The 21,796-nt window shown below is 40.5% G+C and overlaps 1 protein-coding gene across 14 annotated transcripts in view; it reads right to left on the reverse strand.

Annotated features, from left to right (window-relative positions):
• LOC135103725 (stress-activated protein kinase JNK-like) overlaps positions 1 to 21,796 on the reverse strand; it is a 310,917-nt gene that overhangs the window by 5,395 nt on the left and 283,726 nt on the right. For all 14 annotated transcript variants that reach the window (XM_064010369.1, XM_064010360.1, XM_064010371.1 and 11 more), the window contains one exon: positions 8,554 to 8,678. In XM_064010369.1, coding sequence (XP_063866439.1) covers positions 8,554 to 8,678 — 125 coding nt within the window. The remainder of the gene's footprint in view (positions 1 to 8,553; positions 8,679 to 21,796) is intronic.

Genomic DNA, 21,796 nt, shown 5'->3' on the forward strand with positions numbered 1-21,796 from the left:
AAAACACATAGTTACATGTATTTGCTTAGGTTTTGGAAATTCATACTGACTGTGAAAAAAAAAAAAACCTACCTACTACTGACTGAGAGAGAGAGAGAGAAAAAAAAAAAAAAAAAAAAAAAAAAAAAAAAAAACTAGCCATTTTACTTGGATAAACTTACTAATGTACATACACTGCAAGACTTATGCACTAGAGGAGTATGTGAATGAGTAGTTTGTAGATGAAATCACCAGTTTTAGAGTGGTGCCTAAGTGAAGGGTGACAGATTTGCAACATCAAAGGTTTTCCAGTTGGTGGAAAATGGTGGGGCTGGGGGTCAAGAGTATTTACCTAGTTGTATTGTACAGGGCAAGAGCCAAAGCATGTTTTATCCTGTCTCCATAGCCATATTCATCCAGCTTCTCTTTAAACATGTGTACACTGTTTGCCGCAACCACTTCTTCCTTCAAATCATTCCAGATTTCAATAGTTTGATACAAGAAGCTATATTGCTTGATGTCACTCAAAACATCCACTCATTTTCTTCTCATGCCCCCTTGAACATCTCTCTTCCTCCTCCATCTGTAGTACCAAGTAATTTGTCTATTCTGTCTATATTGTTTACTAATTTGTACAGTGTTATCAAATCTCCTCTTTCTCTTCTTTCTTGTAGTGTTGGTAATCCCATCTCTTCAAGTCTTTCTTTATAGCTTAAGTATGTGTCTTTCAGGTAACAGTGTGTCCTGAATCATTACTCCCAAATCTTTTTCTTTATTACTTTTCATTATTAATTTTCCTCACATTTTTAATTCCATGAAGGTCTCTCTACTTTTTCCTATTTCCAACATGTGGTGTTTTCTGGCATTAAATTCTAGTTTCCACCTTTGGCTCCATGCACGTATCTTGTTAATATCCTTTTGTGAGTAACTCCTTGGAGCCATTTTTACCCTTTATCATTTTCATTATTTTTGCATCATCAGTGAACAGGTTTATATAACTATTTAGATCCTCTGTCATACCATTTACATATATTAGAAACATAATAGGTGCCAACACAGATCCTTGTGGTACCCACTTGTTACTTCACGTTAATTTGAATTAGTGCCTCTGATTACTGTTCTAATTTCCCTCCCTTGCAAATAATTCTTCATCCATCTCAATGTTGGTCCCTTTAGTCCTCCTCCATTCTCTAACTTCCACATAAGGCTTTGTAGGGAACTTTATCAAATGCTTTTTTTGAGATCCAGGTATACCGCATCAACCCATCTGCCCAACTCTTCCACTCCATCTATTACTTTTGTATAAAAGCTCAGTAGATTTGTGACACAGGATCTCCCTTTTCTGAGTCCAAATTGCTTTTCTGTTATTATCTTTTCATCTTCTAGATATTCCACCCATCTATCTTTAATTACTATTTCACAAAGCTTGCTTACAATACTTGTTAGTGAAACCAGTCTATAATTTAATAGTTCCATTTTATTTCCCTCTTTGTATATAGGCACTATGTTAGCTCTTTTCCATTCCCTTAGTACTTTTCCTTCTCTCAATGAGCTGTTAATCATATTCCATATGGGTTCTATTTGTTTTCTGCATTCTTTTAATATCCATCCATTAACTTGATCTGATCCCATAGCTTTTCTAACATCCAGCTCTTCCAGCAATTTCTTGATTTCTTGTCTCTTTACTTGCCTCTCCCATATTCCCACATTCTGTGATACCACTTTCAGTGCCACAAAATTGTATTCCTTTGTAAACACAGATTGAAAACTCTCCTTTATTAGTTAACTCATCTCCTCAGCAATTTCACAAATTCTTCCTTCTCTTTTAACTTGTTTATGCCATCTGTATGTTTCATTTTCCTGTTTACATATCTGTAGAAGAATTTGGGCTCTTCCTTGCATTTTCTTACCATGTCACTTTCAAAATTTCTTTCTTCTTTTCTTATTATACCACGTTCATTTCTTGTCTTTTTGTATTCTTCTCTAGTATTTCTGCTCAGTTGCCTCATCATTTTCTTCCATGCCTTGTTCTTTTTTGCTTCTACATACCTGGTATTATACCATTCATGATTCCCAATTTTCACTTTTTAATTTGGCACAAACTGTTGCACTCCCCCCCCCCCCCCCTCTCTCTCTCTCTCTCTCTCTCTCTCTCTCTCTCTCTCTCTCTCTCTCTCTCTATATATATATATATATATATATATATACTTGCTCAAAATATCTCACATTTTCTTTGCACTAATTTACCTTCAAATACCTCTTTCCAGTTAATTTTTCTATAAAATTTATTAAGCTCTGCAAAGTTTGCCTTAGCATAGTTCTGTCCCCTGTTCCCCTGTCTGTGTTCTTTCCTGTGCAACACTTTTTCCTCCTGTATTACTATTTCTATTGTCACGTGATCCCTTTTTCCCACTGGACTCAGACAATGTATACTCAGTCTACTTTCTGGGGTTTTTGTAAACACCAAGTCCAACTGTGATGGTTCTTTTTCTCCTCTTCTCTTCTACATCTTGTGGCTTCACTCACCTACTATATTGTATTCACCATCATGGTTTGCCTAAGTTCTTCACGCCATAACCTGACATTTTCTCTCACTTCCATCTCCTTCCAGTTAATTCCTTTAGTGTTGAAGTTGCCTACTTAGAGTACTTTGTTACTTTCCTTATTATTTCCTCTATACTATTTCTTGTTTCTAGTTGCATAATTTTATATCTATTGTTCTCCCATGCATTAGTTTTTGGTAGTATGTACGTCACAATAACTTTCCTCTTTTCACTTTGATCCAAATCACAACATTTAAAGTTTCCACCATTCTATCACCATATTCCACTTCCTTAACAACAGTATCTTCTTTTACCAAAATCATCACTCCACCTCACTTTCCTTTCCTGTCTCTCCTCCATGTGCTATATCCTTCTTTTGCAAATCTCAACTTTATTTTCTCTTTTAGTTTGGTTTCCGCTAAACATACTACATCTGGTTTATCATTCTTTAAGTTCCAATAGGCTCAACACCAAACCATCTACATTTGTATACATAAATTTTAAGTTTCTGCTTGGGGATCTTCTGTGGCATCTTTGTGCCACCATTTCCTCAATTTCATGTCCACAACTTTCCAAATGAATCTCCTTGCTTGTTCCTGTGTTCTTACCTCATTTTTTGACTGGGCCTCTACTCTCAACTCTTTCAGTTTACTTCTCTCTTCTTCATTCATGTCTCTTTTTATCCATATTTCCTTCATTAGTTCTACTTTTGCCAGTTTTCCTGTTCTTTGCAAGACATGTTCCCCTGCTGTTTGTGACATGAATCTTATTTTCATTGGTCTTGTTCCATTTGTTGTATTTCCCGATCCTGTAAACCTCTTCAATTTATTTGACTATTCCCTCTTCCTCCTCTACCACTTCTGCTATAATTTTGTTAGCCCTTTTCAATTTTTTCTAACTATTTTCATGACCCGAAATACCACTACACACATCTTTCTCTGAATGGTGTTTCTCAGTTTACTTTTTTCCTTTATCATTTTAATCAATTACTTTTCCATATCCTTATTGTGTTCCTGTTGTTGTTGCCTTATTATCTCCTTCATATCCACCTTCTTTTCTTGTTCTCTCTTTTCCTTGCAACTTTTGACTACTTCTGTCAGTAACTCACTTCTCCAACCCTAACCTCTCTTTTTTTTGTACAGGTTTCTTTGACTCTTCATTCTCTTCCTTTATTTTCTTGATTTCTTCACAGTACTTCTTGTTTAAGTCCACTATTTTTGTCACCTATTCTCTCAGTTCTTTGTTTCCTTTTTCTCTATCCATTTCCCTCTTCTTCATTTCTATTATATCACTATATATCATTTTTACATGATCACCAGCCACCTCTCTTTCTTCTATCCACATCTTTATCATTTTTTTTTTTTTTTATGTAGGAAGGACACCGGCCAAGGGCAACAAAAATCTAATAAAAAAAATGCCCACTGAAATGCCAGTCCCATAAAAGGGTCAAAGCAGTGGTCAAAAATTGGTGGATAAGTGTCTTGAAACCTCCCTCTTGAAGGAATTCAAGTCATAGGAAGGTGGAAATACAGAAGCAGGCAGGGAGTTCCAGAGTTTACCAGAGAAAGGGATGAATGATTGAGAATACTGGTTAACTCTTGCATTAGAGAGGTGGACAGAATAGGGGTGAGAGAAAGAAGAAAGTCTTGTGCAGCGAGGCCGCGGAAGGAGGGGAGGCATGCAGTTATCAAGATCAGAAGAGCAGTTGGCATGAAAATAGCGGTAGAAGACAGCTAGATATGCAACATTGCGGCGGTGAGAGAGAGGCTGAAGACAGTCAGTTAGAGGAGAGGAGTTGATGAGACGAAAAGCTTTTGATTCCACCCTGTCTAGAAGAGCAGTATGAGTGGAACCCCCCAGACATGTGAAGCATACTCCATACATGGACGGATAAGGCCCTTGTAGAGAGTTAGCAGCTGGGGGGGGTGAGAAAAACTGGCGGAGACGTCTCAGAACACCTAACTTCATAGAAGCTGTTTTAGCTAGAGATGAGATGTGAAGTTTCCAGTTCAGATTATAAGTAAAGGACAGACCAAGGATGTTCAGTGTAGAAGAGGGGGACAGTTGAGTGTCATTGAAGAAGAGGGGATAGTTGTCTGGAAGGTTGTGTCGAGTTGATAGATGGAGGAATTGAGTTTTTGAGGCATTGAACAATACCAAGTTTGCTCTGCCCCAATCAGAAATTTTAGAAAGATCAGAAGTCAGGCGTTCTGTGGCTTCCCTGCGTGATATGTTTACCTCCTGAAGGGTTGGACATCTATGAAAAGACGTGGAAAAGTGCAGGGTGGTATCATCAGCATAGGAGTGGATAGGACAAGAAGTTTGGTTTAGAAGATCATTAATGAATAATAAGAAGAGAGTGGGTGACAGGACAGAACCCTGAGGAACACCACTGTTAATAGATTTAGGAGAAGAACAGTGACCGTCTACCACAGCAGCAATAGAACGGTCAGAAAGGACACTTGAGATGAAGTTACAGAGAGAAGGATAGAAACCGTAGGAGGGTAGTTTGGAAATCAAAGCTTTGTGCCAGACTCTATCAAAGGCTTTTGATATGTCCAAGGCAACAGCAAAAGTTTCACCAAAGTCTCTAAAAGAGGATGACCAAGACTCAGTAAGGAAAGCCAGAAGATCACCAGTAGAGCGGCCTTGACGGAACCCATACTGGCGATCAGATAGAAGGTTGTGAAGTGATACATGTTTAAGAATCTTCCTGTTGAGGATAGATTCAAAAACTTTAGATAAGCAGGAAATTAAAGCAATAGGACAGTAGTTTGAGGGATTAGAGCGGTCACCCTTTTTAGGAACAGGTTGAATGTAGGTAAACTTCCACCAAGAAGGAAAGGTAGATGTTGACAGACAGAGCTGAAAGAGTTTGACTAGGCAAGGTGCAAGCATGGAGGCACAGTTTCGGAGAACAATAGGAGGGACCCCATCAGGTCCATAAGCCTTCTGAGGGTTTAGGCCAGCGAGGGCATGGAAAACATCATTGTGAAGAATTTTAATAGGTGGCATGAAGTAGTCAGAGGGTGGAGGAGAGGGAGGAACAAGCCCAGAATCGTCCAAGGTAGAGTTTTTAGCAAAGGTTTGAGCAAAGAGTTCAGCTTTAGAAATAGATGTGATAGCAGTGGTGCCATCTGGTTGAAATAGAGGAGGGAAAGAAGAAGAAGCAAAGTTATTGGAGATATTTTTGGCTAGATGCCAGAAATCACGAGGGGAGTTAGATCTTGAAAGGTTTTGACATTTTCTGTTAATGAAGGAGTTTTTGGCTAGTTGGAGAACAGACTTGGCATGGTTACGGGCAGAAATATAAAGTGCATGAGATTCTGGTGATGGAAGGCTTAAGTACCTTTTGTGGGCCACCTCTCTATCATGTATAGCACGAGAACAAGCTGTGTTTAAACCAAGGTTTAGAAGGTTTAGGAGGAGAAAAAGAGTGAGGAATGTACGCCTCCATGCCAGACACTATCACCTCTGTTATGGGCTCAGCACACAAAGACGGGTCTCTGACACGAAAGCAGTAGTCATTCCAAGGAAAATCAGCAAAATACCTCCTCAGGTCCCCCCAACTAGCAGAGGCAAAACGCCAGAGGCACCTTCGTTTAGGGGGATCCTGAGGAGGGATTGGAGTGATAGGACAAGATAAAGATATGAGATTGTGATCGGAGGAGCCCAACGGAGAAGAAAGGGTGACAGCATAAGCAGAAGGATTAGAGGTCAGGAAAAGGTTAAGAATGTTGGGCGTATCTCCAAGACGGTCAGGAATACGAGTAGGGTGTTGCACCAATTGCTCTAGGTCATGGAGGATAGCAAAGTTGTAGGCTAGTTCACCAGGATGGTCAGTGAAGGGAGAGGAAAGCCAAAGCTGGTGGTGAACATTGAAGTCTCCAAGAATGGAGATCTCTGCGAAAGGGAAGAGGGTCAGAATGTGCTCCACTTTGGAAGTTAAGTAGTCAAAGAATTTCTTATAGTCAGAGGAGTTAGGTGAGAGGTATACAGCACAGATAAATATAGTATGAGAATGACTCTGTAGTCGTAGCCAGATGGTGGAAAACTCGGAAGATTCAAGAGCGTGGGCATGAGAGCAGGTTAAGTCATTGCGCACATAAACGCAGCATCCAGCTTTGGATCGAATGGCTGCTAAGCTACATATTTCTTGCATTTTCAAGTTCTCTTCTTCAATTTTCCACATTAATTTATTTGTATGTGCTACACTGATATCCTCTTCCTTAAATCCTTCAAAAACATTGGGCTTTGTTCCAGAAACCATCTCCCCTGTCGATGATTGATGTCGCTGCCAATGTTTACCTCTGTACCACACTCCCATTTCACCCTTTCAACCACTCCCCAATTAACACTTCACCTTCCCCTGCATCCACAAGTCTCTATTATGGAGGCAGGAATCAAAGCTTGAGCCTCCTGTCCAAATGAACCTAGGTAAATCCCCGGAGCTGTTGTTGATGCATCCGATCACCCTTTCAACCACTCCCCAATTAACACTTCACCTTCCCCTGCATCCACAAGTCTCTATTATGGAGGCAGGAATCAAAGCTTGAGCCTCCTGTCCAAATGAACCTAGGTAAATCCCCGGAGCTGTTGTTGATGCATCCGATCAGCTGGGCAGCCGGGAGGTGTGTGATTTCCTAGTTGTGTCATGCAGGAAAGGAGCTATGCTTGTACTGTCCTGGCTCTGTATCTTTTATCATCTAACTTGGCCTTGAAATTATGAATAGTTTTTGCTTGCACCACATCCTTATTCAAACGGTTCCATGTATCAACTACACTATGTGGAACACTATTCTTTTTGATATCTCTTTTACATTTTTTTCAGCTTCTTTCCATGTCCTTTAATGTCTCTTGTATCCCACATCACAGTTTCATTGCTGTCTAGCTTCTCCAGTCCTTCCATTAGTCTATATATCACAATTAAGTCTCCTTTCTCCCTTCTTTGTCCCAGGGTTGGAAGGTTTACTTTTTTTAGTCTCTTTTTGTATGTCTCATCACTTAAGGCTAGGATCATCTTTGATGATGCTCTTTGTATCCTCTCCAGTTTCCTGATGTTTCTTTAGACTTGGTGACCATACCACAGCTGCATACTCCAATTTTGGATGAATCATCGTTACAATTAGTCTTCTCATCATTTCTTCATCCAAGTATGCAAATGCAATTCTTATATTCCTTAGTAGATTCATTGTTTCTCCAACAATCTTGTTTATATGGTAGTCAGATATCAATGTGTCTGCTACTATCACCCCAAAATCTTTTCTTTTATTCTTTTTCCAATACAATAATTTCCCAGTTTGTAGACAGCAGATGATCTTTATTTACTCTTCTCAAATTCCAATAAGCTACATTTCTCTACATTAAAATTAATTTCCCATTTACAGCCCCAATTTTCAATCTGGTTCAAATCTTGTTGTTAAGTTTTCTGATCTTCCTCCACTTATATTTTTCATCAATTTAGCATCATCTGCAAATAAACTTATATAGCTGTTGATCCTTTCCATCATATCATTAATATACACAGTGAACATGACTGGAGCCAGTACTGAACCTTGAGGTACTCCACTTCTGACTTTTCTCCATGATGACATTTGATCTCTAATAACTGTTCTCATTTCTCTATTGCTTAGGAAATCTTCCATCCACTTCAAGAGTCCCTCTCTCACTCCACCAATGTTCTTTATCTTCCACAGGAGTCTCTTATGTTGTGGCACCTTGTCAAAAGCCTTTTTTTAAATCCTGACAGATACTATCTACCTATCCATCTCGCTCTTGCACTAAGTCAATTATTCTCAAGTAAAGACAAATCAAATTGGTTGTACATGATCTACCTCTATGAAATCCAAATTGTCTATCAGTTATCTTGCCATTTTCTTCCAAGAATTTCATCCATCTATCTCTGTGTGTGTGTGTGTGTGTGTGTGTGTGTGTGTGTGTGTGTGTGTGTGTGTGTGTGTGTTTTGTTAGGGGAGTTTAATTTATATCAAAGCTGCATCTCTTAAGCTTCTACATGGGCATTAATACTCACAGCATTGACCTCAGCCTCGTCGTACCAAACATTGATGTAAGGGTGCATGAGTGCTTCATCCACACTTATCCTGCGTTCTGGGTCAATCACCAGCATGCGAGACAGGAGATCACGGGCTTGGCTTGCTGTGGGATTCACATTTGTTATTTATCTTTTAATAACAATGATGTATATTCATAATATGAATTAACTGCAAAATCTTTTTTTACTCAAACTATAAAAATATCTGGTATTTTCTTATACACTGCCTTATTTATCCCTCAGTGTGGTATACACCATTTCTGATCTGAAAGAAGCAAAGAAAAAGATATACATTCACAATATGCACAAACAAACAAGAGCTAGGATCTCAGCCTTCCATTCCTGCCAGAAATGCAAGGTGACAACTCTTCAGCCATTCACTGCTTGGTGAACAGGGATTTCACTGTGAAAGGAGATATACTATTGTGGTGATGTCTGGTGTCCTCCTCACTGGTGTCCAGTCCACTTGCTGCTACTGCTACTGGTGTAAAGGAGTGAAGACTGCTTAGATCTGAGCTATTGGTCTATGATTATTCTTAAAATAGTTGTCTATAGATTCTCCTTTATTGGGTTTAGATTAAGGAAAGCAATTTGTTTATTTTCCTCTACATCAGCAGCAGCAGCAGCAGCAACAGCAAGGGGACTGGTCACTAGCAAAGAGGACACCATATGTCACCACAACAATTGGTGACACAATACCCTAAAATTTGTCTCTATCCAGCCCATGATTCAAATTTGAAACCTCTCAGTTGTGAGCTGAAAAAAGTAACCACTGCATAAAATGGAGAAAACAATAGAGTTGATCACTGACATCTACAGTTTTAAGTTACATGGTTCTGAATAACCATGAGGAAGATTTGGGTATCCACTAACTTTCTGAAATAGTTTTGTGGCTGGCCAAAACACTTGTGCATACCCTGTGGCTGCCACCCTGTGCACTTTCCACTCACAGTAAACACACAAGTGTTTATGTCTTGAGTTCTTGCAGTGAAAAAGTCAGTAAATGCCTGCATCCCACACACATGCATTACATGTGAGTACATCTGCACCACACCACCACCACCACCACCACCACCACTGCTGCTCTCTTCCACAGCCAGTGGTAGGCAGTGGCCAGCCTCAAGTAAGTTATTTCTCTAGTACTGCTGCAACTCATCATCATCAAATCAAGCTAGGTCCTTAAGAACATAATATGGGCGAGTGGTGTGGTAAGAACATCAATAGATACTGTTCATTTGTTTACAATGGTGCAGAAATGGCAGATTCAATGTTGCCATCACCTGCTACAATACCCACTTGCTTAGATGTAAAACAAGTATTAATTGGCCATATATATATATATATATATATATATATATATATATATATATATATATATATATATATATATGTATATATGTATATATATATATATATATATATATATATATATATATATATATATATATATATATATATATATATATATATATATATATATATATATATATATATATATATATATATATATATATATATATATATATATATAATGGTGGTGTGGGTAGGCAGTGTACAAGGGGAGGTAGTGTACAATTGTCATATTTCCAAACCTATTAAGCTACTGAAGTCACCCTTGAAAAGAAAATGAAGAAAAAAGGGTCAAACCAAGAAAGCCACATCCCTTTCCTGCTAAATGGTTGCTACAGATTTTTAGGCAAGTTTTTAATTTTTTACTACTTTGGGTGTTATTTTTTTGTGTTACTAATATAGTGTTTCATAATTCTAAATATTTTATGACTTGTTTCATACATTATCAGAATGAGTGTATGGTACAAACCCATGCCAAAAATTTTTTTTAACTTCATATATATATATATATATATATATATATATATATATATATATATATATATATATATATATATATATATATATATATATATATAAAAGTTTTATTATGTTGATAATGTCAGTGATAATTGGGAAATGTGAAATTGTGGCAGTAAAATTGCAACTCAAACACATTCTTTTTTATATTTTATCTATTTTTTTCTCTTTTTTTCAGATTTAATTACAAGTCTTCGAACATCAATGTGCGCTATATAATGCACACGATGGTCTATTGGTAATGTATACATTAATAAAAATTTTAATAATTTCCCATAGTGTCATGGTGTGCAGTTCTGTACAGTATTACTCCTTGTGGTATAATTTTTGTAAATCTTATTTGTGGAAAAAAAAAAAAAAAAAAAAAAAAAATATATATATATATATATATATATATATATATATATATATATATATATATATATATATATATATATATATATATATATATATATATATGATCTTGATCTTGATGGTACAGGTGGCACAGGATCACTCCTGTGCCAGGCCTTTGGATCGGCAACTCCTGTAGAAGGGGAAAAAAAAAGAGAAACAAACAGCATCCTCTATCCTAATTGTTCATACACCTGGCATGCCACATTCTCTCCAGAAACTCTTTCACCGCCTCAATCATCCTTTCATTCACCTCTCTACACAGTCCCAGCAACAACACCATCCATTCCTTTCCTGTCTTCTCCATTCTTTCATTCCTATCATGCCCTAACTCAGTCAGTATCACTTACATCATCTCATTCCTGTCTCTGGCATACTTCACACACTCCAGCACTACATGTTCCACCGTCTCATCCACTCCCATGTCACACATCTGGCACACTTTGCTGCGGGACTCAGACCACCTGTAACTCCTTGCATTCTTTTTTTTTTTTTATGTAGGAAGGACACTGGCCAAGGGCAACAAAAATCTAATAAAAAAAAATGCCCACTGAAATGCCAGTCCCATAAAAGGGTCAAAGCAGTGGTCAAAAATTGATGGATAAGTGTCTTGAAACCTCCCTCTTGAAGGAATTCAAGTCATAGGAAGGTGGAAATACAGAAGCAGGCAGGGAGTTCCAGAGTTTACCAGAGAAAGGGATGAATGATTGAGAATACTGGTTAACTCTTGCATTAGAGAGGTGGACAGAATAGGGGTGAGAGAAAGAAGAAAGTCTTGTGCAGCAAGGCAGCAGAAGGAGGAGAGGCATGCAGTTAGCAAGATCAGAAGAGCAGTTAGCATGAAAATAGTGGTAGAAGACAGCTAGATATGCAACATTGCGGTGGTGAGAGAGAGGCTGAAGACAGTCAGTTAGAGGAGAGGAGTTGATGAGACGAAAAGCTTTTGATTCCACCCTGTCTAGAAGAGCAGTATGAGTGGAACCCCTCCAGACATGTGAAGCATACTCCATACATGGACGGATAAGGCCCTTGTACAGAGTTAGCAGCTGGGGGGGTGAGAAAACTGGCAGAGACGTCTCAGAACACCTAACTTCATAGAAGCTGTTTTGGCTAGAGATGAGATGTGAAGTTTACAGTTCAGATTATAAGTAAAGGACAGACCGAGGATGTTCAGTGTAGAAGAAGGGAACAATTGAGTGTCATTGAAGAAGAGAGGATAGTTGTCTGGAAGGTTGTGTTGAGTTGATAGATGGAGGAATTGAGTTTTTGAGGCATTGAACAATACCAAGTTTGTTCTGCCCCAATCAGAAATTTTAGAAAGATCAGAAGTCAAGCGTTCTGTGGCTTCCCTGTGTGAAATGTTTACCTCCTGAAGGGTTGGATGTCTATGAAAAGACAAGGAAAAGTGCAGGGTGGTATCATCAGCATAGGAGTGGATAGGACAAGAAGTTTGGTTTAGATCATTAATGAATAATAGGAAGAGAGTAGGTGACAGGACAGAACCCTGAGGAACACCACTGTTGATAGATTTAGGAGAACAGTGACTGTCTACCACAGCAGCAATAGAACGGTCAGAAAAGAAACTTGAGATGAAGTTACAGAGAGAAGGATAGAAGCTGTAGGAGGGTAGTTTGGAAATCAAAGCTTTGTGCCAGACTCTATGAAAAGCTTTTGATATGTCCAAGGCAACAGCAAAAGTTTCACCAAAGTCTCTAAAAGAGGATGACCAAGACTCAGTAAGGAAAGCCAGAAGATCACCAGTAGAGCGGCCTTGACGGAACCCATACTGGCGATCAGATAGAAGGTTGTGAAGTGATAGATGTTTAAGAATCTTCCTGTTGAGGATAGATTCAAAAACTTTAGATAAGCAGGAAATTAAAGCAATAGGACAGTAGTTTGAGGGATTAGAGCGGTCACCCTTTTTAGGAACAGGTTGAATGTAGGCAAACTTCCAGCAAGAAGGAAAGGTAGATGTTGACAGACAGAGCTGAAAGAGTTTGACTAGGCAAGGTGCAAGCACGGAGGCACAGTTTCGGAGAACAATAGGAGGGACCCCATCAGGTCCATAAGCCTTCCGAGGGTTTAGGCCAGCGAGGGCATGGAAAACATCATTGCGAAGAATTTTAATAGGTGGCATGAAGTAGTCAGAGGGTGGAGGAGAGGGAGGAACAAGCCCAGAATCGTCCAAGGTAGAGTTTTTAGCAAAGGTTTGAGCAAAGAGTTCAGCTTTAGAAATAGATGTGATAGCAGTGGTGCCATCTGGTTGAAATAGAGGAGGGAAAGAAGAAGAAGCAAAGTTATTGGAGATATTTTTGGCTAGATGCCAGAAATCACGAGGGGAGTTAGATCTTGAAAGGTTTTGACATTTTCTGTTAATGAAGGAGTTTTTGGCTAGTTGGAGAACAGACTTGGCATGGTTCTGGGCAGAAATATAAAGTGCATGAGATTCTGGTGATGGAAGGCTTAAGTACCTTTTTTTGGGCCACCTCTCTATCATGTATAGCATGAGAACAAGCTGTGTTAAACCAAGGTTTAGAAGGTTTAGGACAAGAAAAAGAGTGAGGAATGTATGCCTCCATGCCAGACACTATCACCTCTGTTATGCGCTCAGCACACAAAGACGGGTCTCTGACACGGAAGCAGTAGTCATTCCAAGGAAAATCAGCGAAATACCTCCTCAGGTCCCCCCAACTAGCAGAGGCAAAACGCCAGAGGCACCTTCGCTTAGGGGGATCCTGAGGAGGGATTGGAGTGATAGGACAAGATAAAGATATGAGATTGTGATCGGAGGAGCCCAACGGAGAAGAAAGGGTGACAGCATAAGCAGAAGGATTAGAGGTCAGGAAAAGGTCAAGAATGTTGGGCGTATCTCCAAGACGGTCAGGAATACGAGTAGGGTGTTGCACCAATTGCTCTAGGTCATGGAGGATAGCAAAGTTGTAGGCTAGTTCACCAGGATGGTCAGTGAAGGGAGAGGAAAGCCAAAGCTGGTGGTGAACATTGAAGTCTCCAAGAATGGAGATCTCTGCAAAAGGGAAGAGGGTCAGAATGTGCTCCACTTTGGAAGTTAAGTAGTCAAAGAATTTCTTATAGTTAGAGGAGTTAGGTGAGAGGTATACAGCACAGATAAATTTAGTATGAGAGTGACTCTGTAGTCGTAGCCAGATGGTGGAAAACTCGGAAGATTCAAGAGTGTCGGCACGAGAGCAGGTAAGTCATTGCGCACATAAACGCAGCATCCAGCTTTGGATCGAAAATAAGGATAGAGAAAGTAGGAGGGAACAGAAAAGGGGCTACTGTCAGTTGCCTCAGACACCTGAGTTTCAGTGAGGAAAAGAAGATGAGGTTTAGAAGAGGAGAGGTGGTGTTCTACTACAGATTGAAAATTAGATCTTAGACCGTGAATGTTGCAGAAGTTAATGAAGAAAAAGTTAAGGGGGGTGTCAAGACACTTAGGGTCGTCGACAGAAAGGCAGTCTGACCTGGGGACATTTATGGTCCCCTCCCCAGATGGGGACTCCGAGGCTGGTGTAGGAGTTGCCATGATGATTTTAAAATTTTTTGAGTGAAGGGTGTGTGTGTTATTAGGTGCTTGTAGTTTTGTGTGGAGGAAGAGAGTTGTCTTTAGAGGGCAAGCTGTGACTGCCCTCTTGTGTTGTGAGACACAAAGGGAAACGTTCAGTGAGGTCACAGCTGGGTTTAATGATAAGTTCACAGCACCCCCTGAACAGTGCTTTAGACCTCACTGGGAGTAATTCACATCCATACACTGTGCCCTCACTCGAAAGAGAAGATCACCGCCCAGGCTTCCATCATACCACCTTTCATACCTCGGGGCCTCTTTCTCCTTGTACCATTCCAGGATCTTCTTTCTTTCCATTTCATTCTTCCATTCATTCAGTCCCACACATTTCACTTCTTTGTCTATCTCATTCTTCCATTTTCTCACATCCCATTCGGCCCCCACTCTGCCTCCTCTTGTTACCACCCATTCACACTCATTTTGATTCCTCCCAGCCATTCTTATCGCCCACACAACTTGCAATCCATTCCTGTCTGTCATTCTCATGCATCTCTGAGGTCCTCCATTTGCTTCCACTTTCATTCCACAGGTACATCTTCCTTGCTATTCTTGCATCATCCATTCTCTCAAGCCTAATCTTGTACCTAAGTGTGGCTTTTGTGAGTCTTTCTCTAAAGGTGCTCCATCCCATGTCACCTCTCACCCATGTCACCTTCAACTGCTGTGCACCTCGGTGCACTCAGTGCCATCCTTCCTACTCTATTCTGGCTCACTTCTAACTTATCAATTTCATTTTCATTCCATGCAATCACATCCATACCATACATTATACATGGCACAGCCACACTCTTCCATACTTCTCTCAACACATCATACTTACTTGCTCTCATCCTTGCTGCGCTTCCCAATCGACCTACCCACTGGTTTACCATACTTATCTTTTCATTCTTTGCCTTTGCACGCCCACTAGGACTTATCCACATCCTTAAGTACTTGTATTCTTGCACCTGTCTCAACTCATTCTCTCCAAGTCTCCATACCACATTACTTTCATCCTCTGACCTATTCACAATCATTACTTTGCTTTTCTCACTGCTAAACCTTACTCCAAAGTCTTTACCATAGCCATCCACTACATCCAACAGACTTTGAAGCTCATCTGCCGATTCACCCATAACAACTACGTCATCTGCATAAAGGAGCAGACATACTTTATCATTCCCCACACTTACCCCTACATTCATTCTTCTCATCCTGGCTGCTAGCTTCTCTGTATACAGGCTAAAAAGGGCTGGTGACAATATACAGCCCTGCCTAACTCCTCTCTCACTCTTCATCCAGTCTGTTTCTATGTCTCCTAGTCTGTATCTAGCTTTTGTGTCCACATACATACTTTGCACTATGTTAACTATCTTTGCACTCAATCCAATCTTTTCTAAGACTCTACCTAGCATTTCTCTGTTCACTCTATCATAAGCTTTCTCTATATCCAGAAAACCTAGGTACAATTTACCCCCATCCTTCTTTTTCTTCTCAATCATTTCATTCACCACAAACATATTGTCCTCAGCTCTCCAATCCCTACGAAAACCATTCTGTTCTTCACCCAGCACTCCAGCTCTCTCAATCCATTTACACAGTCTCTCATTCAACACTGCACTGAAAACTTTACCTATTGTACTCACTAATGCAATTGGCCTGTAGTTCTTCAGCTTACTTACTCTTCAGCTTCAGCTTACTCTTAAATCCCCCCTTATGCAACAGACACACTCGGCTCTCATTCCACTTTCTTGGCACTCTCTCTTTATCCCACACTCGGTTGAATAACTCAGTCATTCTGTCTATCACTATCTCCCCACCATTCTTGTAGAACTCATAGGGTATATCATCTGGACCTGCTGCCTTGCCATTCTTCTGCCTTCTCGCACACCTCTCCATTTCATCCCTACTGATTCTTTCATCCAGTTCATCTGCATTCTTCCTTTCCAGTGTTACACATCCTTCTCTCACACTAAACATCTCACCTACCCCACCTACTTCTTCCCAGAACCCTTTGATTGCCTCTCTGATTCCGTCCTTCTCTGTTATAACTACACCCTCCACTTTTAGACTCTCCACACCAACACTGCCTGACATATTCTCACCTCTCATGAACTTGTACCATTCATGGCCACCTTCCATACCTTTCTCCCTTAAAGATTGAATCACACTCCTTTCACTCTTCACTTTAGCATTCATTATTATTTGTCTTGTCAACCGCTGCTGCTTCACATATGCTGCCCATGCATTCTGATACTCATTCTCTGCCTCATCACTTTCATGCCTCTTTTTCCTCAGCCATCTACACTGTCTACTCATTCTCTTTCGCTCCTTCCTAGCCGCTCTGATTTCATCATTCCACCATGGTTTACATACATTCTTTCTTCTACCTACTCTCACAAACCCTATCTGGTTCTCAGCAGCACCCCTCACATCCTCAACCAGTTTCTCATTCAGATGCTCCATGTCATGCACACTTTCGTCGTCCCAGCTTCTCTTACTCAGATCAACCTGAAAGTTCTCCCAACCTACATCTCTCAGTCTCCACTTCTTTTTCTTACTTGCCACTTTCACTTCATTTCCACCCTGCATCAAGCACTCCACAACCAGCATGTTGTGATCAGACACAATATCAACCAAACCATCCTCATCTATCCACATATGCGACACAATTTCACGCATTCTTCCATTCACCAACACGTAGTCAATTGCCGATTCCTGCTCTCTTGCACTCCAAGTCACACACCCCTCAGCCAAAGTAACATTCAGATTTTCCAGCTCCAGTTCATCAACAAACTCTCCAAGCATTTCACCATTCCTGTTCACCTGTTCCCCCAGTATTCCCACATGTGCATTCATGTCACCCATAACTAGCACTCTCCATGCTCTCTCACAACTTTCTTAAGTATGTCATACTTCCTCCTATTTTCCCTCTCTGCTCTTTCACCCATGACAGTCATGTATGCTATATATATATATATATATATATATATATATATATAATTTTTGTAAATCTTATTTGTAAAAAAAAAAAAAAAAAAAAAAAGCAATATCAATCTTAACATGTTTATTGTTAAGGTTCATAAATAATTTTATTCATATTGTGGGTTTAGCATTAGTAAAACATGGTTTTATTTTCAATTAAAATTAGGTTACATTTTTCCTATACTTTATTACTTATACAATTGATTTTAAGTCATATATAGTATATTTGTTTTTTTTAAAGTGTGGTATAAAGTGCAAGCATATACTGGAAAATATTTTGAAAAAAGAAAAACTGAAAATATTTATGGTAGGGGTTGGTAGAATACGATGCTCTACAGAACGAACTCATACGTGTGTGTGTTTTTAGTGTTTTGAAGCTCCCCCTCTTTTCTAGTTAGCTCATGACCTCTTATTTACTTCAGAACTGGTATCTGACCTATAAACTGTGATATCTTCTTGGGAGCAGAAATCAGTGAAAGAACAGCACCGCCAGTGGATGACACACTTAGGGATGCACCTCATGACGATGAGGGAGGGTATTCAACAACTTGTTCTTCAGTAAGCCTGGATGATCCTGCTTTAGAGGCAACACCTGATAGGCAGCACTATGAAGGCATGCCACTGCATGCCAGTCCCAGTTCTAACTCCAACCACACCTCCATCCTATTCTAAAGCAGGCCTGGATGTCATTCCAGAGGCCATTCAATCTTTTCATAAGGTCCCTGGACAACTACCTAAAAGAGGAAGGAAGAAGGCCCATATATGGACTGTGACTGAGAATGAAGAGGCCATCCCAGATATCCAGGATAAAGCTGAGAGGAAAAAGAAGTTATACAGACAGGGGAGTTAGAAGAAGAGGGCAAAATAGGCAAAGGTGTCTGCCATCACAGAGACAAGATGAGGAAGACACTGGAGTTACCCTGAAGATGGACAACTCCTCTACTCTGAGTACTCAGAGTTATCCTGAGCCACCTGTGGCTCTCTTAATGACCCCCAATGCCACCATTACTGCACAACTGCATTTTCCAGAAGCTTTATCCAGCAGTAAAATATCTAAGTGTTATGATCACCTTCATTTTGGCTGAGAGGAACAAGTTTGTTGTATTAACAACAGAATTAGAACAGATAGCAAAACAGAGTCAATATGGGTAGATATTAAGGAAGGATCCCAGTCAGTAGTACTAGGATTAGTGTATGGGCCACTGAACAGTACAAAGGAAATTAACTCCTCACTATGGCAGGAAATAAATAGAGCAGACAGGTACAGTCAGGTAAGTGTGGTAGATTTTAATTTTAGGAATATCAATTGGAGACTGATGGTGGGTAATAGGGAAGTAGAGGAACTTCTTAAGGTAATTCAGAATAAGTTTTTAAAACAGGTAATCGTAGAACCCACAGGGGGAACAATATTCTAGATTTAATTCTAACTAACAGGGAGGAAGCAGTCATGCAGGTAGAGGTTGGAGGACAGTTAGATAACAGTGACCATTGGGAAATTAGATACAAATTAAAATGGGAGGAAACTTTTAGAAACAAAATCAACAGTAAAATACCTGACTTTAGGAGAGCAGATTTTGAGGGATTAAAAAGGTATCTCCAAGCAGTTGACTGGCAACGGATGCAGGGTGAGGTTGGGTTTGGGATGGAGTTGAGTGAGGTAAGGCAGGATGACAGAGGTGAGGTGAGCTGTGAGGGTGTAGAGCAAGAGGAGGGAAGAAGTGTCTGGAACGGTTGGAGGAAGGAGAAAGGGGGAGATATGTGTGAGTATGTTGGAAGGTCAGGTCATGCTGAGATGAGAGAGGTGAGGTCAAGGTGAGCAGATGAGGGAGTGGAGAGGATGGAAGGGGCCAAGATGAGAGGATTAGGTGAAGTAAATGTAGATGAGTTGCATAAATATTTTGTAAACTGCATACAGGACGATTAGCAAATTTAAACAAGGATGACGAATTATGATGTGCATATTGTGAAAGTACTAGCCCTAAGGATGCCATGAGATGATTTTTGCATTTTTTTTATATTTTTCAAATTTTCAACTCTGTCGATCCCCTTAAGGCTTATGTTGATTGTCAGCACCATGACTCCAGTAAGAAGCATTGAGTCATCTGAAGGTTCAGCAGAGAAGGAATACTAGGGAGAAGGTTCATCTTCTGATCCTTCATGATCTCATAGGTCCAAGACTTTTGAGTCTGATGTGTTTCTTAAGGCTACTTTAGCCCAATTATCATTGGCTTTGCTTTCCCTGCCTTCTGTTCACCTCTTCTGGGATTCTGGCTGTCTGTAGCCCAAGACGAGGGGTGTTCAGGCTTCCTTTTATCCAGGCTCCTCTAAGGAGATTGCTGGGATCAGGATGCCAGGTTTGTGTACTACCTCACTCCTGGGTATCACAGTGTCCACTTCTTGCCCAGGGGACAATTAATGTGCAGGCTTCCACAGATTAAGGTTCCTCCACAGAGGTTGTGGTGCCAGTGCTAGAACTGGGAGTGTGCTTGGTAGCAGCCAGTGTTCCCAAAAGTTTATGCTGGTTTCCTCTTCCTCAGATCTGTCCCTTCCCACTCCTAAGTTTGCCTCATCAGGGTGGTCCTTTTGGTTGTGGGAATTTCACCATGGCAGATCCTGAGACCATAGGGAATCATGCTAGGGAGAATGTGCAGATGCCATTGCAGGTGGGGGGCTTGATTTTAACAATACTGTACTCTTCATTATGGATGTTTTTTCCTTCCCAAGGGATCTTCCTGTGTCAAGTTCTCCAGTGGAGTTTCCAACTTACAAGGTAGGTTCAGAGTGTTACATAGTGTTGGGTCTTGTGGTGAATGAGATGCTGAGGAAGGCAGCTGAAGAAACTGTCATTGATTCAACCAGGCCAGGTTCCATATTCACATCTTCCTTATGCCCAAGGTGACCAATTGGAGACCAATTTGCAATTTATCAAACGCTACTTGACAATGACTTCCTTCTGCATGGAGATGGCATTGTCAATCTTGGAGTGGATGGTGTCCTTGGACCTGAAGGATGCATACTTTCAGGTTCTTATTCATCCTTGGTTACACAAGTACCTGAGGTTTGTGTGGCAGGGCAGGATTTACCAATTTCAGGTCCTGTGCTTCAGTATTGCCTCCATCCTTCAAGTATCTATCAAGGTAATGGCTGGTGCAGTGTCAGCCTGGTCTTCTTGCCTCAGCATTCCATTGCACTGCCATCTGAATGACTGGCTGATGTTGGGTCCCTCATGGGCATGATCTCTCAAGAATACCAAGCCTCTTTTACAGCTGTTCTTTGATAGGGATTTGGGTAAACTTGGCCAAATCTCATCTGAGCCTCTGCTAGAGGAAGGAGTTCTTGGGCATGGATTCAGATACAGTGAGAACCCTTTTTTCCCATCTCCAGATCATCTTGGTTGTTTGCAGGTTGTGGTTCTGCAGTTTTTAACAGACAAATTTCCATTGATTTTCATCCAGAGGTCATTGCTGTGTTATTTCCCCAGAAATTGTCATGGTTGTTGTCAATGATGTCTGACAACTCCACAGTGGTAGTTTACCTACGGAACTCATGAGCTCCTGTCATTCTAGCAGAGTAGGGTCTCCAGTGGTGCAAGAGCTAGTTAGTGTGCTACCATGCTATCTTTTTATCTCAGAGATACAGTAAAATCCCTCTCATCCGGCATTCGAGTATCCGGCACATTTTTCCCTGAGCCTTAAAATCAATACAGTAAAATCCCTCTCATCCGGCATTCGAGTATCCGGCAGCTTCAAGTATCCGGCACATTTTTCCCCGAGCCTTAAAATCAATAAAAATCAATGTGTACTCATAAAATCGATTAAAATTCCCGCGCGAGGCATACTTTGTCCCCTCGCCACCAGAGCACACTGCTTTGCGCCACCCGCGGCCCACTGCACTGTGTTTACTCAGTGACTCAGTCCCGCGTGTGCACTGTTTATTGCCTGACGCCTTCATCATGCCTAAAGTTGTAGAAAAGAGGAAGCGTGTTGTGCTTACACTTAAGCAGCTGATCAGATCAGCTGCTGATTAAGATCAGCTGATCTTTGTTAAGGTAAGATGCGTGAGTGTAGGGTGGTGATTATGGACATAATTTCATTTCTATTCAAGTATCCGGCATGTCAGCGGTCCCGTTGATGCCGGATAAGAGAGATTTTACTGTAAAAAATCAATGTGTACTCATAAAATCGATTAAAATTCCCCCGCGAGGCATACTTTGTCCCCTCACCACCAGAGCGCACTGCTTCGCGCCACCCGTGGCCCACTGCACTGTGTTTACTCAGTGACTCAGTCCCGCGTGTGCACTGTTTATCGCCTGACGCCTTCATCATGCCTAAAGTTGTAGAAAAGAGGAAGCGTGTTGTGCTTACACTTAAGCAGCTGATCAGATCAGCTGCTGATTAAGATCAGCTGATCTTT

Source organism: Scylla paramamosain, chromosome 9 (genome assembly GCF_035594125.1).
Source record: "Scylla paramamosain isolate STU-SP2022 chromosome 9, ASM3559412v1, whole genome shotgun sequence".
NCBI lineage: Eukaryota > Metazoa > Arthropoda > Malacostraca > Decapoda > Portunidae > Scylla > Scylla paramamosain.